Source organism: Cricetulus griseus, chromosome 7 (genome assembly GCF_003668045.3).
Source record: "Cricetulus griseus strain 17A/GY chromosome 7, alternate assembly CriGri-PICRH-1.0, whole genome shotgun sequence".
NCBI lineage: Eukaryota > Metazoa > Chordata > Mammalia > Rodentia > Cricetidae > Cricetulus > Cricetulus griseus.
This window is the reverse complement of record NC_048600.1, coordinates 115,407,065-115,426,428: the sequence shown is the minus strand read 5'-3', so window position 1 is coordinate 115,426,428 and position 19,364 is coordinate 115,407,065. Positions and strand designations below refer to the sequence as shown.

Below are 19,364 nucleotides of genomic sequence, written 5' to 3'. Positions count from 1 at the left end.
GGGTGGCACACACACCCACACTTGGGAAGCAGAGGCCAGCCTGGTCTACAGAGCTAGGACAGCCAAAGCTAAACAAAGAAACTGTCTCCAAAAACAAAACAAAAAATAGTAAGTGAATAACCTTACCAAAGCCTAATGATTGGATTGGTATTTAAAATTAGTTGGATGTACACTATAACATAAAGAGTCCCAGAAGCACTGACTGTTAGCAAGGTCAAGAATTCAAGGGAAACAAGTTATAAAGCAGGAGGAAGCCTAGGCTAGGCAAGATTTTGTCTCAAAAACCAGCAAATTGAAATACCCTTAAAGGAAGGATATACTCTTGACTCCTTCAGAAGCCAAAATCAAGGTGAGAACAAAGTCCCAAAATCCTATGGCTCTCTACTACCACCACATAAAGGTTCAAGACCAGTAGTACCTCAAAGGACTTCAAAGCCAACTTACACAAGCTCCAAAAAACAAGGTAATCCTCTGAGTTAATCTTTACTTCACAGGGAACTTGGAAACAAATTTAAGAGAGAAGTTTAACTTGCAGTGTATGCCTACAGGGCTGACCAGATGATAAAGATCATTCCCAAGGGACCATTCTCATGTACCTTTCAACCAGCAGCTGGAAAAAACAAGGCAGACAACACTGACTTAAATAGTTTATTTTAAAAAAGGGTGGTTATTTTTGCAGTGCCATGGTTGTAGGATAAAGAGGCAGCAGCATCTCCTTTCCTTAACCATGTTTTTTTTTTTTTTTTCTGCACAAAGGTAGCTAATGATACAAAAACAAGTCAGAAGACTTTCTCCAAATACTAGTAAATACTAAGTTTTATAGGCCACATATGGTCTCAATCATGAATGTCTTTCTATTAAAAATGTAAAAAAACCATTTTAGTTCGCCCCGTACAAAAAAAAGACTGGGCCAAACTTGGCCTGTGAGTGGTAGTCTTCTAACCCCTGGTATAAAATATCTACTGTATCTTGTTAGAGAAATTGTTCTCTTGAGGCTTTTGATAGCTGTTGCCCAAAGTCAAGTAAAGAAGGAATTTATTTACAGCTGGATGTAGCTGTAACAGAAATAGGACTGGAGAGTTTCTGCTCACCCTTGACTCTGCCAGTTTGTCTACTCTCTCATTTCATAAGTTTGTTAACCACCAACTATATATCTTGTATTAGCAAAATTTCAGGTGTTTTTCTCTAAAAGAGTAATTCCTTCGGTTTCTCTAAACCAGGAATTATTAGGTCTTAATACTCATGTTGCAGGTGTGTCCAACATGTGGCTGAGGATAGCTGTAAATTCAGCCTAACACAAAATCATAAACTTACTTTAAAAACATGATTTGTTTTGCAAGTTTTAAAAAAATGTTATGTCACAATATCAAAAGGTTGGACATACCTGCAGATTAAAGAGGGGATTTAAGGGAACTCATGAGTTATTTAGCTAACAATAACTTTATATCTCGAATTGACACATACTTTCTTAAGTCCTAGACTACATGAAAAGTATGTAGCGCTCCATTTTAAAAGACAGTTGATTCTCCCATAGGTTGTTTTTCTTCAGTACTGGGGATCAATCCCAGGGCCTTGTGTGCTAAGCAGGCACCCAACACAGCTATAGCTTGAGCCCAAATACCATCCAAATACCATCTTCCACTTTCCTAGTCTGATCTAGGTAGCTCTTCATTAGCTATTTCAGCCATAAAACACTGCTCTGATAAGCTTAGGATTCTAAGGCTGAAAAACAGGCAAGGGCACTGCACCGAGTTCAAGGCCAGCCTGGACTACAGAATGAGACCCTGTTTCAAAACAAAAACCCACTACATTTTGAGGCAAATATTGCCATAGAAGCAATTTGCACTTTTTCCTTTTTTTTTTTTAATCTCAAAAGGAATGATCATGTTTCCTTCAGGACGTTAGCTTTCTGAATCTGGCTAATTATACAAAGTGAGGGAAGACCTTTTTTAAAAAGCCAGAAGAGCATAGGATTTCAGTACTAAAATAGAAAGGTTACCCTAATTCCAGATCTTTGGTAAAGATAATAACTAGAATTGATTGCCCACACTACCAAACATGGCACATTTTGTAGTAACAAGTGATTGTGATTTTCCTTTTGAACATGTAAACAGAGGGGGAAAAGCCTTAAGAAATTTTGGGAAATGCATTAGTCTCAGTTCTCTTAAATATATAGACGCACAATCAATTCACGGGTGGAAGGAACAGAGTGGCCGAGGTTATCGCTTGCGTTCCCCTCTCTGTGTCCTTTTCTTTTCCTTCTCCTTGCGCTCCTGCTTGGCTAGTTTGTCCTTCTCCCTCTGCAGCTTGTCCTGTTCCTTCTTCCTTTGGGACTCATCCCGAAGAGAGTCTCGCTCCAATTTTCGAGCATTGAGAACATCTTCTACGTTGGTGTTTCGAAACAGAGCTACCAGTGAGTCAAGGAATTAAGGTACATATCCTATAGGCAACAATCCTACAGTTCCCTCAGTCTGGATGCCCCTTCTCTACACAGAGTTCTAAATGCACGCTAAGTATTCATAGTATAAAAAAAGAAGCTTTGGTTTGGCTAGAGATGGCACTTGCTCTAGCAGAGGTTCAGTCCCAGGCAGTAACTCACACCCATGCATATCTCTAGTTCCAGGGGATCCAGTGCTGGATTTGGGCTCTGTGGACAACAGACATTAAGCACGTGTGTGTGTGTGTGTGTGTGTGTGTGTGTGTGTGTGTGTGTGTGTGTGTGTGTGTATGTGTATGTGTGTGTTGGCAAAAACACTCATACAAAAAAAAAAAAAAAAAAAAAGAAGAAGCCTTAGTTTGATGGAACTCCTAAATCTCATTTGGGTTGTGCAGAGGTAGTGAAAGCCTTTAATCCTAGTACTCGGGAGGCAGAGGCAGGTGGATCTTTGGTCTACAAAATGAGTTCCAGGACAGCCAAAGCTGTTTCACAGAGAAACCTTGTCTTCAAAAACCAAAACCAAAAATCTCATTTGGACAACTAAACCTAAACTTTGAAATATTTTATAAAAATGAATTTCATTTACAAGGACATCTAAAAAATACAAATAAAGTTTATACCCTAAAAATAAAGTCGAGTGGGGACGCACATCTTTAATCCCAGCACTCAGGAGGCAGAGGCAGGCGGATCTACAGAGAGCTAGTTCGGGACAGCCAAGGCTACTCAGAGAAACTCTGTTTCAGAAAAATAAATAAATAAATAAATAAATAAATAAATAAATAAATAAGAAAAAAAAGAATCCTTCTAGCTGGGTATGGTAGTTCATGCCTTACAAGAGGTAAAGAAATTCAAGGACAGCCTCTGATATAGCCAGTTTGAGTTTAGCCTGGGCTAAAAGAGACTCTTGTCTCAAAAAAAAAAAAAAAAAAAAAACCAAGCCAGGTGAGGTCCAGTGTGGTGACCAATGACTTTAATTCCAGCACTGGGGGAGGCAGAGGCAGGTGATCTCTGAGAGTTTCAGACCACCCAGGACCACACAGAGAGACTCTTTCAAAAAACAAAATCAAAAGGCCAGAAGCCAAGTGTGGCTATGCATTTCTTTAAGCATAGCACTCAAAGAGACAGAGACATGCAGATCTCCGTGAGTTCCAGGCAAGCCTGGTTCAGATAGTTTCAGGCTAGCCAAGAGTAGAGTAGGACCTTGTTTCCCAAACAAACAGACAGAACAAAACCCCCATCCCCTTTTTTAGGTGTGGCACAGGTTTTTAATTTCAGCACTTGGAGGTGGAGGCAAAGACTAGGAATTCAAAGTCATCCAGCAAGTTGGAGGCTGGCACCCATTGTGTGTGTTAATTTGTTTTTTTTGGGTAGAGTGGTCGCTAAATGGACTACCCAGGGCTGTGCTAGGCATAGAGCTCCCAATACTGGCATGATGTGACATCCTTGGAGAAATACAAGGCATGGACAAAGAGAAGGATACATTTATCAGAACTGATGTTTGTTGTGGAGGCACCCGGATCATCTTTCTCATCTGCCTCGGTGAGTGACGTTAAGGAAAAGCAGGTGGGCCTGTGTAATCTCAAATAGAATTTAAAGACAGTCAACAGACATGGGTAAGAGAAGCAGGCTGCATTCAGTGAAGACAGGGTCACAGGAGTAAGGGCAAACCCGGGAGACACAATTCTGAAAATCTTAGCTTGGGGGAGATGTCTCAAGCTTGTATAAGATTCACTCCTAGAAGCTAAAAAGAAAGTGGGAAGACCCCATATTAATATTAACCTAAAAGCAGGGGCAAGACAGACTCTGAAACAGCACAGCTCCAACACTAGGGACATGGAGGCAGGAAGATAGGGAGTTCAAGGCCAGGCATTCTCAAAGAAAGTTCAGTGGCACCTGGGCAGAATGAGAACATACATACATACATACATACATACATACACACACACACACACACACACACACACACACACACACACACACACACACACACACACACACACACACGAATGCATACAGGTACACATACATGCACTCACACACACACTGTAATTCTCAGAGCTTCCACATCCATGGATTCTTATCTTGAGCCTACTTTATAGTAGAAACTCAGGAAAAGCCCAGAAATCTGTGTTTTAACCTCAGGATAGTTCATGCTTTAAAAGCCCTTTTTGGAAGCTAATTGACAGAAGACAGAGTTAGGTGGATCTCTCTGTGAGTTTGAGGCCAGCCTAATCTACACAATGAGAACCTGTCTCCAAAAACAAAAAAAAAGTTAATTTTGGAAGAAAGTAAGTGTGTTACTACACTGTGTATAAAAGTATTCGTGATGGTTCATCTTGACTATCAGCTTGATGGGAGGGAGTCACCATGGGCACATACTCCTGGGATGTCTGGGATGGAGTTTCTAGATGGATTAAGCCTGAATGTGGGAGGCAACCTTGCCTAGGGCTGCAGTCCTGGGCTGGCTGACAGCAGCACTGGTTTCTCTCTGCCTCCTTACTGTGACCAGCTGTCGCCTGCTCCCACCACCACGCCCTCCCTGCCACGATGCAGGGTATCAGTTCAAACTGTAAGCCAAAATAACCATTGCCTTGTTTCTTCTTTGTATTTGGTAATAGCAGTAAGTCACACAGTGTGAGGAATCACCGCTCTTTCTTATTCTAGAAATAAAATCAACAGTCTGGTAAAGGCATTATTTGTTTTACACTGAACTTTTCTGGAGGATAGCAGTTATGTGTTGAAGATAAAAGTCCCATGTCAACTATTTTAACATCATTTTTGTGTTGTTATTTTGGTTTTAGACACAGGATTTCTTTGTATAGCCTTGGCTGTCCTGAACTCACTCTGTAGACCTGGCCAGCCTTGAACTCACAGGGATCAGCCTGCCTCTGTCTCCAGAGTGCTGGGACTAAAGGCGATGCCACCATTGCCCAGCACAACAACGTTTCTTAAACCCACAAAGGCCCAGGATCACTGACATTGTGAAAAGGGAAACTAGTCTTCAGGGTGATGCAGACTGCCCAGCCTTCCTAGCATGAGCCTCGGGAAATGGTGCAAAGCCTCCAAAAAGGATATTCCTCTTCGTCTGTCACATCGGCATACTGGGCCAGCAGGGCTGCTTTCCTCTGTCTCTCCTCTTCTGAAACCATCCTGGGCTTCACCACAATCTGTGCCTGCTTCTCAATCAAGGTGGTAATGGCCTGGACCTCATCTGTGAGCGGATGGAGAGACACAAGGAGATCGTGTGAGTGAAGACATGCCCCCAAATCAATGACCCACCCAATCCGTGCTGGTCCCCCAGGACTCAGGAATCACCCAGGAGACAAAGCAAAGCTATACAGGCTTTAGTGTGTGATCACACACTGAAGTCCAGAGGACAACTGTGGAGAGTTAGTTCTCTCCTTCACGGGGTTCTAGGCTTGTGCAACAGGAACTTGGCACACTAGGCACCTTTACTTGTTGAGCCATCTCACCTGCCCTAGAGAAACTTAAAAACAAACAAACAAACAAACAAACAAACAAAAAACCTGGGGCTAAGGACCTGGGTTTAGTTCCCAGCATCCACAGAGGGTGCCTCACAGTCACTTATAACTGCAGCTTGAGGAGATCTCATGCCTCTGTGGGCACATGCACACACCCACACATAGACAAATACACATTAAAATAAAAAACGGAACCCAGCTTTTTTGTTTTGTTTTGTTTTTCGAGACAGGGTTTCTCTGTGTAGCTTTGGAGCCTATCCTGGCACTCGCTCTGGAGACCAGGCTAGCCTCGAACTCACAGAGATCCGCCTGCCCCTGGCTCCCGAGTGCTGGGATTAAAGGTGTGTGCCACCAACGCCCAGCATGAACCCAGCATTTAATTCCATGCCTTTTTAAAAAATTACTTATTTCATGTGCCCTGGTGTTTTGCCTGCATATATGTCTGTATGAGGGTCCCAGATCCTCTGGAACTGGATTCAGACAGTTGTGAGCTGTTGTGTGGATGCTGGGAATTGAACCAGAGTCCTCTGGAAGAGCAGTCAGTGCTCTTAACCACTGAGCCCATCTCCCCAGCCCTTAATTCCATACCTTTTGTTATAGCAAAACCAATGAAAGACAAAACAAAACAAAACACAAATACCTGGGCCCCAAACCAAGTATACCTTGTGATTCTAGTGTGAGTATACTCAAGACTGAGGAGTAACAGTGTATATCACATACACACACACACCCCCATACACACACACAGGGTTTCTCAGTGTAGCCCTGGCTGTCCTGGAACTCACTCTGTAGACTAAGCTGGGCTTGAACTCACAGTATATAACTTAGTTTACATTCTTTACAAGTTTGGCTTCTGTGTAGCTAATTTACCATCCTAATGTACATATAAGCCCACTCTTCTTTCATTTTCAAGGGTGAAGGATTCAGCCAAACGAAGCAGAGCCTCAACCATAAATCATGCTGTGTAACAAGACTATGAGAAGGGTGGATGAGCCAGTAGCATGGGGGAAGAAGGCGCCTGCCTTTAAGACGGTTGCCAGCTTGAGTTCAGAAGACTACGGATGACCCTCTATGTGTGAGGCAAATCTGCTAGGGGGCATAGGACAGGAGGAAAAGTAAAACGCAAAATGATGCAGGTACTGTGATTTACACCTGTAGCTCTTAGGAGGCTGAGGCAAAAGGGCTAGAAATTCAAGGCAAGCTGGGCCTACATAAAGAGTTCCAGGCACGACGGGCAGTGGTGGCACACGCCTTTAATCTCAGTGTTCAGGAGGCAGAGGCAGGCGGATTTCTGAGTTTAAGGCCAGTCTGGTCTACAAAGTGAGTTCCAGGATAGCCAGGGCTATATACAAAAATAAACCCTGTTTTTTTTTGTTTTGTTTTTTTTTTGTTGTTTTTTTTTAAAGGCAGGGTGGTGGTATTGCATGCCTTTAAACCCAGCACTCAGGAGGCAAAGGCAGGTGGATCTCTCTGAGTTTGAGACCAGCCTGGTCTTCAAGAGCTAGTTCCAGGACAGGCTCCAAAGCTACACAGAGAAACCCAGTCTTGAAAAACAAAAACAGCAAACAAACAAACAAAAACCAGTCTGGGCTATATACAATGAGATTTTGTTTCTAAAAGACAATGAAAGAAATACACATCCAGGGCGTGCAGAGCAGGCAGATCTCTGTGAGTTTGAGATCAGCCTGGTCTACAAGAGCTAGTTCCAGGCCAGCCTCCAAAGCCACAGAGAAACCCTGTCTCGAAACCCCCCCCCCAAAAAAAAAAAGAAAAAGAAAAAGAAATACACATCCACACTACAGTAAAGATGAGTGTGGTCAGGGTGGATTGGAAAGACACAAAAGGAAATCCATGATTGGTAAAACCTTAAAGAGAGCCCCTGGGTGTTTCCTGATGCAAATTACCTACCTTCCCAAGAGTGAGTACCCAAGGAAGAAAATCAAACTCTCGATTCTTAACAGCTACACAGGAAAAGGCCCTGGGGTTGGACCCGAAACAGTCACTGAGGCCAGTGAGATGGCTTGGTGAGTAGAGGAACTCTTGGCCATCCTCATAGCCTGAATTTGTTCGCTATGACCCACAAGGTGGAAAGACAAATAGATCCGAATCCTGAAAGTTGTCCTGACCCTCATACAGCTCAGGGGACACGCACACAGGCACATCACATGCACACTATATATGCCTTGCATGTGCGCCACACACACACCCCACACAGCTTACATAGAAGAACGGGTGCTTTTTAAAAAGAAAGGCCAACTCTACCTTCTTTTTCTACTTTGATGGTGACATTTTGTGTTTCTGACCATCGGTCCACAATTTCCTTACAGTTATCAAGGAGGGAATCTTCTTCCTAGTTGGAGAAGCATATCAGTTAGTTTCCTGAAAAGCCTTCAAAACCAGCAGCAAGCCAAGGAAGGCGCATGCAGAACACTGCTCTCCCCGATGGAAACGAGAAGGGACCCTGGGAGGGCTCAGGCCCCAGAAGAGTGTGCTTCTTATCGAAGTAGTCTTGAGGGTCCCAGAACTCACCCTGATGCTAACTTAGGGTAGCCTCCTCACTCTTCATTTTTGTTTTTAAGATTCATATATATACACACACATGCATGCCTGCAGGCCAGACAGAGCACCAGATCTCACTATACACAGTTGTGGTTGTGGGGATTTGAACCCAGGACCTCTGGAAGAGCAGACAATGCTCTTAATCACTGAGCCATCTCTCCGGCCCCTCATTCTTCATTTTTTTGTTTGTTTGTTTGTTGTTTTTTTTTTTTGGTTTTTCGAGACAGGGTTTCTCTGTGGCTTTGAAGGCTGTCCTGGAACTACCTCTTGTAGACCAGGCTGGTCTCGAACTCACAGAGATCCGCCTGCCTCTGCCTCCCGAGTGCTGGGATTAAAGGCGTGCGCCACCACCACCTGGCTCATTCTTCATTTTTAAAGAAGGAAATGTTTCATTTTTTTAAATTGATAATTCTATGTATCATCTACTCTTAGCATACAATATATTGTGCTTAGTTTTTTGTTGTTAGTGTGTGTCTGCAGCTACAGCCTGTGTGGTATGTGCATACAGTGTGTATATGCTGGGACTGCTGTGGAGTCAGAGGACAATTGTGGGAGTTGGTTCCTCCTTCTATCACGTGGGTCTCAGGAACCAAGTAAGCTTGGTGGAAAGCACCTTTGCCTGCTAACCCATGTCACCCCTGCTACGCACATATGGAGGAGAGGTTAAATCAGTCTAATAATTTAACTCACTACTTACCAGTTTCTTGTAGGGAAACACTTAAAATCTAGTCTTTGAAACACACAATATATTATATTACATTGCTTTTCATGTAATGAATTGCTTTTCATGTAGCTTCCATTCCATGCTACAGATTGTGAAAGTGTCTCTCCTTTTCCTTTGCCTAATCTTTCTTTCTTCCTTCATTACTTCCTTTCTTTTTAGAGGAAAACTTTTGACTACATCAAAACTCTCCCCTTGGTTTGCTTCATTGGTTTTGTATATTTTTTAAAGTTTGTGTAGCCCAGGCTAGCTTCCAACTTGTTAAGTAGCTGAGGTTAGCCGTGAACTCTTGATTCTCTTACCTCCAGCATCCTAGTGCCGGGATCAAAGGCAAATATCACACCCACCATGTTTCGTTGTTGTTTAGACAGGGCCACACTCTGTAGCCCAGGCTGGCCTTGATCTTTCAGCAATCTTCCTCCCCTTGCCCCCCAAGTGCTGGGATTACTAACACACTTGCCTTCATGAAACTAAAAAGTTCAGCTACCATAAACATGATCATCCTACTTGAAACTGCAATCCATCCCTACACACCTGACCATTTTCAACGCCCCCTTTCAAATCTAGATCTGAGTCATCTCCCCAGGCCTGCGACTGTGTTTATGCTGTGCGATGATTCCCATTAATCTTAGTCACTACCTATAGCACTAACAGAGGACTATAACTTAGTGGTAAAGGCTCCCCTGTCTAGAATAGCACTCCACAACAACAGCCGTTTCTATTTTGTTCCTCCAAGTACTTTACGAATCGTCGGAGAGAAAGTAATTCCAAGGATTAAAAAAATACGTGATTCACCAGTCAATCAGCCAATGCAAGCACTTGGGAGAAATCAAAGGAAGAATGGGGAAAGCTTCTATTTACTCCTGATTGTACACTACCCTGAATCTCACCTCAAATTCTCACTAACAAACTTCCTAATCCCTAACAGTGACTCCGTTTTGTTCTCCAAGAATGAGACTTGTGCAAAAGTCAAGGGCCTCTGGCATTATATGCAGACAGTTTAAAATATTCTCTGTGCCGGGCAGTGGTGGCTCATGCCTTTAATCCCAGCGCTTGGAAGGCAGACAGGTGGATCTCTGTGAGTTCAAGGCCAACAAAGCAAGTTCTAGGACAGCAGAGCTGTTACACAGAGAAACTCTGTCTCGAAAAACAAAAAAAGAAAAAAATTCTCTACAGAGAACACATTGTCTGTAGAGATGCTCTCAGCTGCTTCATGACCAGGACCCCTGTCTCACTACGATTCCTGGCAGTTCTTCCCAGAGACAGTTTGCACATAGATGGGCTTTCAGAAAACTAAACATGGGGTGTGAATTGGGCAGAGGGGGAAATCATCCTTGAAATGATCTTGTCTCTGCAGTTTATATAAGAGGCAACTAAGAACCAAATAGGTGTCTTGATAATGTTGTGTCTTCTACCAAGAGTTTAGAACAAGCACTTACTTCTCCTTAGCAACAGACATAGACTCCATTACCGTCTCCATGGAAAAATACTAAGTACCAAACTCAGCTTCTTCCTAGAGTCCTTAGAAACCTCACAGCTGCAAAGAATACCCCAAAGTCCTTGCCTTTTATTCTTTCTTCTTATAATCTGCAATTCAGGGTCGAAGGGAAGAACTTACCATGCTGTATTCTCACTGAAACTCCAAGCTGCCTTACTAAGCCCTGTTAGCTCTTTTCCATTAATAGACCAAGATTTCTTGCCAGTGGGAGCAGGGACAGCTGCAATGTTATATTTCCAGCATGTTCTCATCAATGAACTGAACTTTAGGGTGTGTCTCTAGCATGTGCCCCACATCCAAAAATTACTTTTAGGTTTGAAAACAAAAACTCTGCCTTCTGTCTGTCTATATAAAGGATGTGCAGCATATTTATATTTATGTCCACCATAGCTTTTGACTCTTAGTAGTCCTTGAATATCCACCTTAAGGACAACGGATAAAGCCATTCTCCAAACCTGCTCATTGAGACAAAGCCTTTGATGAGCCCGAGACTCTCATAGTAGCAGTTTGGTTTCCAAGAGCTCCCCTAAACCTTGTGTGAGGAGAACAATTTCTATGGTACTTAGTGAAGGCACGGCAAATGTTACTTTTGAGCTGATCATATTTATTTCTTTTTTTGTTTGTTTTTGTTTTTCGAGACAGGGTTTCTCTGTGGCTTTGGAGCCTGTCCTGGAACTAGCTCTTGTAGACCAGGCTGGTCTCGAACTCACAGAGATCCACCTGCCTCTGCCTCCCAAGTGCTGGGATTAAAGTCGTGCTCCACCACCGTCTGGTCATATTTACTTATTTCTTAGATTTTTATTTATGGGTGTTTTGTCTGCATGTATGTCTGTGACCCACGGAGGTCAGAAGAGGGTGTCTGATCCCCTGAAACTAGAATTGCAGACGATTGTGTTCACCGTGTAGGTGTTGTGAATGGGACTCAGGTCCTTTGTAAGATTATCAAGTGCTCTTAATCACTGAGCCATCTCCCCAGCCCCTGAGTTGGCTATGTTAAAAGGAAAGACTGAAGGACAGTCACAGACAACACAGGTAGCAAATCTAATCTATGCATCCAATCTAATTAACCGTCTCTGTTGGGATGAATCCATACAAATAATCAGATTGGAAAAGGGCATCTTGGTCACCTGATACATAAATAGAGCTTTAAAGTACAAATTTCTGAATTAGTGAATCTGCCTGGTTTGTTTTTCTAGGGTCTCACTTTGTAAACCCAAACTTGCTGTGTTCCCTGCCTGCCCCACGCCCCCACCCCGAGTGTTGGGATAACAGACATGAATCATGGTACACATGGCATGAGTCTGTTTTTGGATTTTTGAGACAGTGTTTCTCTGTGCCCTGGCTGTCTTGAACTCACTATGTAGACCGAAAAAGATCGCCTGCCTCTGCCTCCTTACCTGGGATTAAAGGAGTGCATCACCACGCCCAGCCCCTTAATCTGCTTCTCAGAGTCTAAATAACCTTATCTGCTTTTCCAGTCTGTCTTCAGCACACCGCCCCACCCTAGCCCATCATCAATAATTACTGAGTTTCCAAACCCTGCTGGTCATGAAAGGATCTTCACTAACAGCTTACCTTTGGAGGACTCATCTCTGAAATGGAGCCAAGAGGGAACTTCCTACCGGCTTTAGTCCTGGGACAGCCCTAGGACTACCCCCTAATGGGCAGAGACATCGCAAGAGCCTCTTTTCCCCTCTCTGAACACTGCACACGGATGGCAAATGGAACTGTTAGACGTTTAAGAGCAAACTGCCATCCGCACATCTCAATGGCTCCGGAGCACTGCCTAGCACTCCCCGAGGCACCCACGGAGCGCCGCCGCCAGGAGGGCGGGAAGCCCGTCCCTCGCCACCTCGCCACGCACCTGCAACCTGGTGGCTTCCCAAAAACTGGCTGGGGAGCAGCATCCCACTTGCCCCTCAGAGTAAGCTCATCCCCGATTGACCCACTAAACCTCCGTGACTGCCCCGGGGGAAGAGAGGCGTGGAGTGCGGCGGGGGCCCCCAGATGTCTCCGCAGGGCTGATGGAATGTGTCCCGACGACTCCACTCACCAGGAAAGCGGAGAGGATACTCTGCAGGGCGTCCAGCTTCTCTTCCTCCTCCTCCTCCTGCAGGACACCAAGAATGTAAGTGCCGTACACGGCTCGGTCCACTCCCAGCGCCTCCAGCCGTCCGTCCAGCCAGGATCCGAAAGCCCCGCCGTCGCCTTCACCGAGCACCGCCGCGGCCACTCCGGTGGGCGCCGCCATGCTGGGGACAGGGTCCTGCCGGACCCGGAGGTGCCTACCGCAGTGCCTGACGGGCCGCGCGCTCGCCCAGCGCGCATGCCTGGAGCGGCAGCCTCCACCCCCGCGCGCCGGGCTACGGGGGTGAGCCGGGAGGAGCGCGCCAGCCGCCGAGGCCTGACGGCGTCGCCGCGGTACGTGCTCTCCCCCCCCCCCGGACCCCCAGCGGGAGAGTTTTTAACCGACCGGTTAGAGTCGGCAACGACCGGATTCGGTGTCGTGGTCAGCCACGCGACGGGGAGCTCCGAGGAGCGGCGCTCACCACGGATTCCAGCGAGCGCTTGTGGGCCAGCTTCTGGGCGAGCACTTGTGGGGCGTGAAACTAGGATGCCCATCGAGTCTCGTGCCTGGAGTACCGTCGCCGCTACCATTTCCAAGCCTCCCTCCCTGAAAACTCAAATTCCAGAAGACGGTCTCTGACTCATCACGGTACGGAGACGCCTCGTAGGTGCTCAACAGTGGAACAGCAGCCGGCCCCAGACTCATTGCTTTCACCCTTTGCTTTGTTTTCCACGGGAATACCTTTGAAGGGTGGGTGGGTGTCTTAGAGAGTTTCCATTGTTGAGATAAGACACCATGACCGAAAGCAACTTGGGGAGAAAAGGATTTGTTTCAGCTTCCTTCCACTCTCAGGTCACACTCCCATCACTGAGGGGTCGTCACAGGATCTCAAGGCAGGAACCCGGAAAGTAGGAGTCACTGCTTAGTGGCTTATTCCTCATACTTTGCTCAGCTCACTTTCTTTCCTTTTCTTTTCTTTTCTTTTTTTGGTTTTTCGAGACAGGGTTTCTCTGTGGCTTTGGAGACTGTCCTGGAACTAGCTCTTGTAGACCAGGCTGGTCTCGAACTCACAGAGATCCACCTGCCTCTGCCTCCTGCCTGCTGAGATTAAAGGCGTGCGCCACCACTGCCCCACTCGGCTCACTTTCTTATACCGTCCAGGAGACACCTGCCCAGAAATGACACCACCTGCAAAAGGTTGGGCCCTCCCACATCAAGCACTAATCAATTAAATGCCCTACAGGCCAATCTTGTAGGGGGCATTTTCTTAATTGAAGTTCACTCTTCCCAAATGACTGCAGCATGTGTCAGGTTGACAGACAATAGTCAACACAAGAAACTTATTTTTGTCCTCTGCCAGGTTTTCATGAAGTATTTGTTTCGATCTTCCCAACAGTCCTTCGAGGAGATGCATATTTTATGTTCAATTAAAAGATAAGGAAACTCTGGTGGTGGTGGCATTGCATAACTTTAATCCCAGCACGTAGGAGGCAGAGGCAGGCAGATCTCTGAGTTCGAGGCCAGCCTGGTCTACAGAGCAAGTTCTAGGACAGCCAGAACTACCCAGAGAAACTGTCTTGAACCCCACTGTCCCCAAAACCAGAACAAACAAACAAGCAAACAAAAGATAAAGAAACTATACACATCCAAAGGGAACCTAACCAGGGGACAGAACTCTACCAGCAGAATCACCAAGTGCTTCTGCTAACTGCAGAATACCATCTCTGGCCCGAAATGAATTACTTGGGTCTGCTATAGCCACCCAAACTACAGAGGAGGAGGCTATGCAGAGGCCTTAGTTCAACTGCTTCGGTCACTGGATACTTACTAAATACATTCACCGTGACATTGTTGCAAGACTGAAAACTCAAAGATAATGGTTACAAAAGTCTGTTCTCAGGGGCCAGTCAGTCCAATGGGAATAGGTGTTTACAGAAATAGTGGCAATTTTAGTGGCATAATTCTTATTTTATGTGTATAGGTGTCTTGCTTGCATGTATGGCTGCATATTGTTTGTGCCTGATGCCCTTGTGGAGGCCAGAAGTGGGTGGACAGGTCCCCTGAAACAGATGTTTGGGAGCCACCATATGAATGCTGCAAATCAAACATTGGTCCTCTGGAAGAGCACCAAGTGCTCTTTAGCAGCTGAGCCATCTCTCCAGCCCAGAGGTAATTTTTTTTGTGGGTGGTTGTTTGTGTGGTGGTAGTGGTATTGAGACAGGGTCTTGCTATGTGTCCAGACTTGCCTGGGGCTCAATCTTTTTTTTTTTTTTTTTTTTTTTTGTCTTGAACTTGTAAATTCTGTCTCTGCCTCTCAAGTGCTGGGATTTTAGGCCAGCACCACCACACACTTTGTGAAGGTTGTGGCAGGAACCCTAAGCTATAATGTTAATTTTGCCTGTTGAAGCTCACTGGAAGGTAGGACGGGGGAATTGAGGAATCTAGGAATACTTCTCAGCAATGGTGGGAAATGAGTAAAGAGCCAGGCATGGGGCATGGTAGCATCTCCAATCCAAGGATCGTGAGGACAGACCAGCCTGACTGTGGTACAGGAAACTATGAAAAGACTTGCTGGTGTGCCTCTAGAGATCCCAGTAGCTGGAACAATGGGGCTTAAACAGGAAATACCCAAGAGCGATACGAGAGGGAGTAAAACAATTGTAAAGGGCCTCTTCAAAGAATTCTGTGCTCATATTCATATTGAGATAAAGTAAATGGATAGGCACTAAGTGGAATGCCACAAATAGTTTTAGTCCCATGGCTTCTGAATGCAAAGTTATTAAAGCTGGGTGTAGTGGTGCACAAATTTAATCCCAGCATATGGGAGGCAGATACAGGCAGATCTCTGTGAGTTCAAGGCTAGCCTGGTCTATGTGGTGAGTTCCAGGACAGCCAGAGCTACACAGTGTTTCCAGGGTGGGGAAGGGGGAGGGATATAGCATTAAAAATGTTTGTTACCAAAGACTCATCCTTCTTCATGTCCCCCAGATACACCTTTTTCTTGTTCTTTGGATACTGAGGGTTGAATCCAGGCCCTCACACAATCCTTGCTCTTCCTCTAAAGTACATCTTAAATCACAGTAACTATTCTATAAGTAGGTGGGTCTTCATCAATAAGTAGCCACCTCAGTTAAGCATAGTTTGAGGTCAATGTCAGCCCTCAAGTCAGGCAAGTTTCACATACAAACATTTTCTTTTCAAGAAACAGAAGATGGGAATGATGCTGCCTGCTTAGGATCCCTGCACTTGGCAGGTGGAGTGAAGAGTCAGTTTAGGTCTGGCTTGAGCCACCCAAGACTTCCAAAAAAAAAAAAAAAAATAGAAAAACAAACCTCACAGAGTCAGGTGTAGTTTCAAAAAGAAGACTTAAAAAAAAAAAATCATGTATGTGAGTTTGAGAGCACACCTGAGGAATCTAGAGGCTTTGGATCTCTTGAAATTGGAATTACTCTTGTGAGCCACTTAATGTAGGTCCTGGGACCTGAGATCACCTGGAAGAGCAATGCACACTCTTAGCGACTAGCCATGTCTCCAGCCCCAAACGCAGACTCTTGAATACCATTGTTCAGTTTTCCCTAACAATAGCATCTTCCATAACTGTAGTACAGTATCAAAATCAACAATTTGAGTTTGGGTGTGGTGTCACCTATGGTCCCAACCGCTGAGTTGAGTTGGTGGAGGCAGGAAGTCCATGCCTCAAAGATAGAAGTCAGCATGAATCAGGACATCATCTCAAGAAAAGAAGCAGGGTCAGTGGGAAAGGCGCAGGGCCAGGGGGATGGCTCACTCAGTGGAAAGGCTCAAAACTGATGAATTAAGTTGGAATCCTGGAATCTGTGTGGGAACGGAGGGAATTAACTCCTGATGTCCATCCACACTCCAACCTTGGTGAACACTCAAATAAATGAAGAGTAAAATTTGGGAAGTTCTGCCAGGCATTGGTGGCGCTCGCCTTTAATCCTAGCACTTGGGAGGCAGAGACAGGTGGATCCCTGTGAGTTCGAGTCTAGCAGGGTCTACCAAGCAAGTTCCAGGAGAGGCTCCAAAACAATACAGAGAAACCCTGTCTTGAAAACAACAACAACCAAAAAAAAAAAAAAAAAATTGGGAAGTTGTTATTGCTGCAATGCACAGACCTCTTATCATGTTTATTTATTTATTATGTTTTTAGTGTTCTGCCTGCATGTATGCCTGCAGGCCAGATGAGGGCACAGGAACTTTTTTTTTTTTTTTGGTTTTTCGAGACAGGGTTTCTCTGTGTAGCTTTGGAGTCTATCCTGGCACTCGCTCTGGAGACCAGGCTGGCCTCGAACTCACAGAGATCCGACTGCCTCTGTCTCCCGAGTGCTGGGATGAAAGGCGTGTGCCACCAATGCCCAGCGAGGGCACTGGATCTTATAATGGATGGTTGTGAGCCACCATGTGATTGCTGGGAATTGAACTCAGGACCTCTGGAAGAGCAGCCAGTGCTCTTAACTGCTGAGCCATCTCTCCAGCCCCCTCATTTTAATTTTTTAAAAATTATTTTACTGGGGCTGGAGAGGTGGCTCAGCAGTTAAGAACACTAAAAAATATTTTACTTATTTTATGTGTATAGACATTTTACCTGCATGTATGTCTGTGTACCATATGTGTACCTGGTACCCATGGAAACCAGAAGAGGACAACAGTTCCTCTGGAACTGGAGTTACAGAAGGTTGTAAGCTGTAATGTAGGTCCTGGGAATGGCCCTGGTTCCTCTGAAACAGCAGCCAGTATTCCTAACTACTAAGCCATCTCTCCAGCCCTATATTATAATTGTTTCCGTTGAAGGTTTTGAACCCAGGACCTCACTCATTCTAAGTATATACATTACTACTTGCAAAGTTTTTTTGTTTTTTGAACAAGCTTACAAACGATGCAGGTTCTCCACACATTAAATATTAAGAATATTCTCAGAATATCCTCATTGGTTCACCATAAAAGCATCAGTGGTACATGTCAAAAATACTCATAGAAGCAGACAAATACTGAACAGAAGAACAGGAGAAAAAATCAAGGTGAAGAGTGCTTGCTTAGATCTAGGCCCTAGATTTGATCCCCAGTACTGCAAAAATAAAAATAAAAAATTTTAAAAAAGTTGTGTGTATGTGTGCCTAGATCTAGACTCTAGATTTGATCTCCATATTTTGCTGAAAAACAAAACAAGAAACAAAGCTGTGTTATGTTCGTGGGTACCTGTGGAGGCTGCAGAGGGAGCTGAATCTCCTGAAGGAGTTATAGGCCCTTGTGAACCCTTGTGAATGGGTTCTAGGGATGATTTCTGGTATATCAGCCAAGACCCAAAGGACTTAAAAAGGTCAGGAGCAGAACTACTTTTGAGGAAAGTGTTCTATTTCTTTACTTGGTGTCTTTTTAAAAGTCCTACCTGAGGACCTAGGGATGTAGCTCAGTATCACATTGCACTTAGTATGCGTAAGGACCTGTGCTGTCTGGCTGGCCCTGAATAGATTAGGCCGTCTTTATTTATACTTCAAAACAAGCGAGTATTCCCCACCCTCCAACATTAACCAGCAAAAACACATATGTTAAATATGTTTTTTCCCAACCTTCACATCCAGACATCTTTAACATCATATACATAAAATGTCAAAAACAATACTTATCATTGATGTGGAATGTCCTGTATGCTGAGAATGTGTTGCCTTTATTGGCTGATGAATAAAATTATTTTGGCCTATGGCAGGGCAGAATATAGCTTAGCAGAGAACAGGGAGAAAGAAGGTGAAGTCAGGAGGAGACACTGGCTCAATACCGGGGGTTGGGGTGTCGGGAGACTGGGACACGACACACATAACCAAGATGGACACACCATACTGAGAAGAGGTACCACAACGCACCAGAGGAATATGGGTTAACTTAAATGTAAGAGCTAGTTAGTAATAAGCCTGAACCATCGTCAGTCAAACAATTATAATCAATATTAAGCCCCTGAATGATTATTTTATAAGTGTCTGTGGGACCGGGCAGGACACAGAAAAGCTCTGGCTACATATCATTTGCTACCTTGACCAAATATCGAGTCAGGAACACCTTGTCTTTACAAAACTAAAAGTGATTAACATAGGCACACATTTTCAAGAACAATCTTGCTGAAAACATTTGCAGAAATGAGGTGATCTGTCATAAGATGTGGCACTTTTACTTTCATTGGCTCCAACATTGTCAGCACTGAATCAGAACAGCTCCCAGGGTCTGGAGTGACATCAGGCATCCCTGGACAAGAAGCCTGAGAAGCATCAGCTCCCAAAGAATTTTAGGGGAACATATTTGAGGAAAACCAGGGTTTCCAGGAATGATCACATCCGTGTCGTGCAGTGACACTAAAAACCTCCGAGAGTGTCATCACTATTATGAGAGAGAAGAGATTTGTGCAGGCTGCATGGTCCCAGCAGTATGTGCGATGTCTTGAAGTCCACTGGTCCTTGCTGAGTGGGACTGTCCCCGTGGGCTTTGCTTCGTCTGGAGATCTGTTGGACAAGCACTCATACACTGGTCGGAAACTAGGCCGCATGGCTCCGAGCAGATCCTACCTCAGCCAAAGCAAAAGCCAAAAGTTT

The 19,364-nt window shown here is 44.8% G+C and overlaps 1 protein-coding gene across 2 annotated transcripts; it reads right to left on the bottom strand.

Moving 5' to 3' along the window:
* Positions 1-634: 634 nt before the first annotated feature.
* On the bottom strand, positions 635-13,004 carry Ccdc43 (coiled-coil domain containing 43). 2 transcript variants are annotated; one of them, XM_027427994.2, is made up of 5 exons: positions 12,751-13,002; positions 8,182-8,269; positions 5,513-5,648; positions 3,918-3,976; positions 635-2,407 (listed from the first exon to the last, which is right to left on the bottom strand). In XM_027427994.2, exons 1-5 carry the CDS (start codon positions 12,946-12,948, stop codon positions 2,220-2,222), a joined length of 669 nt encoding a protein of 222 aa, XP_027283795.1. In that variant the 5' UTR covers positions 12,949-13,002; the 3' UTR covers positions 635-2,219. The 2 variants fall into 2 exon arrangements, with proteins under 2 accessions (XP_027283795.1, XP_027283796.1); XM_027427995.2 differs by lacking the exon at positions 3,918-3,976 and having other exon boundaries at positions 12,751-13,004.
* Positions 13,005-19,364: the final 6,360 nt, after the last annotated feature.

Excerpts from the sequence above, each read along its gene's own strand:
- Ccdc43 (XM_027427994.2), bottom strand. The coding sequence starts at position 12,948 with ATGGCGGCGCCCACCGGAGTGGCCGCGGCGGTGCTCGGTGAAGGCGAC. Across the intron at positions 8,270-12,750 it reads GTATCCTCTCCGCTTTCCTG|GAAGAAGATTCCCTCCTTGA; the intron begins GTGAGTGGAGTC and ends TTCTCCAACTAG. Across the intron at positions 2,408-3,917 it reads AAACATCAGTTCTGATAAAT|CTCTGTTTCGAAACACCAAC; the intron begins GTATCCTTCTCT and ends ACTCACTGGTAG.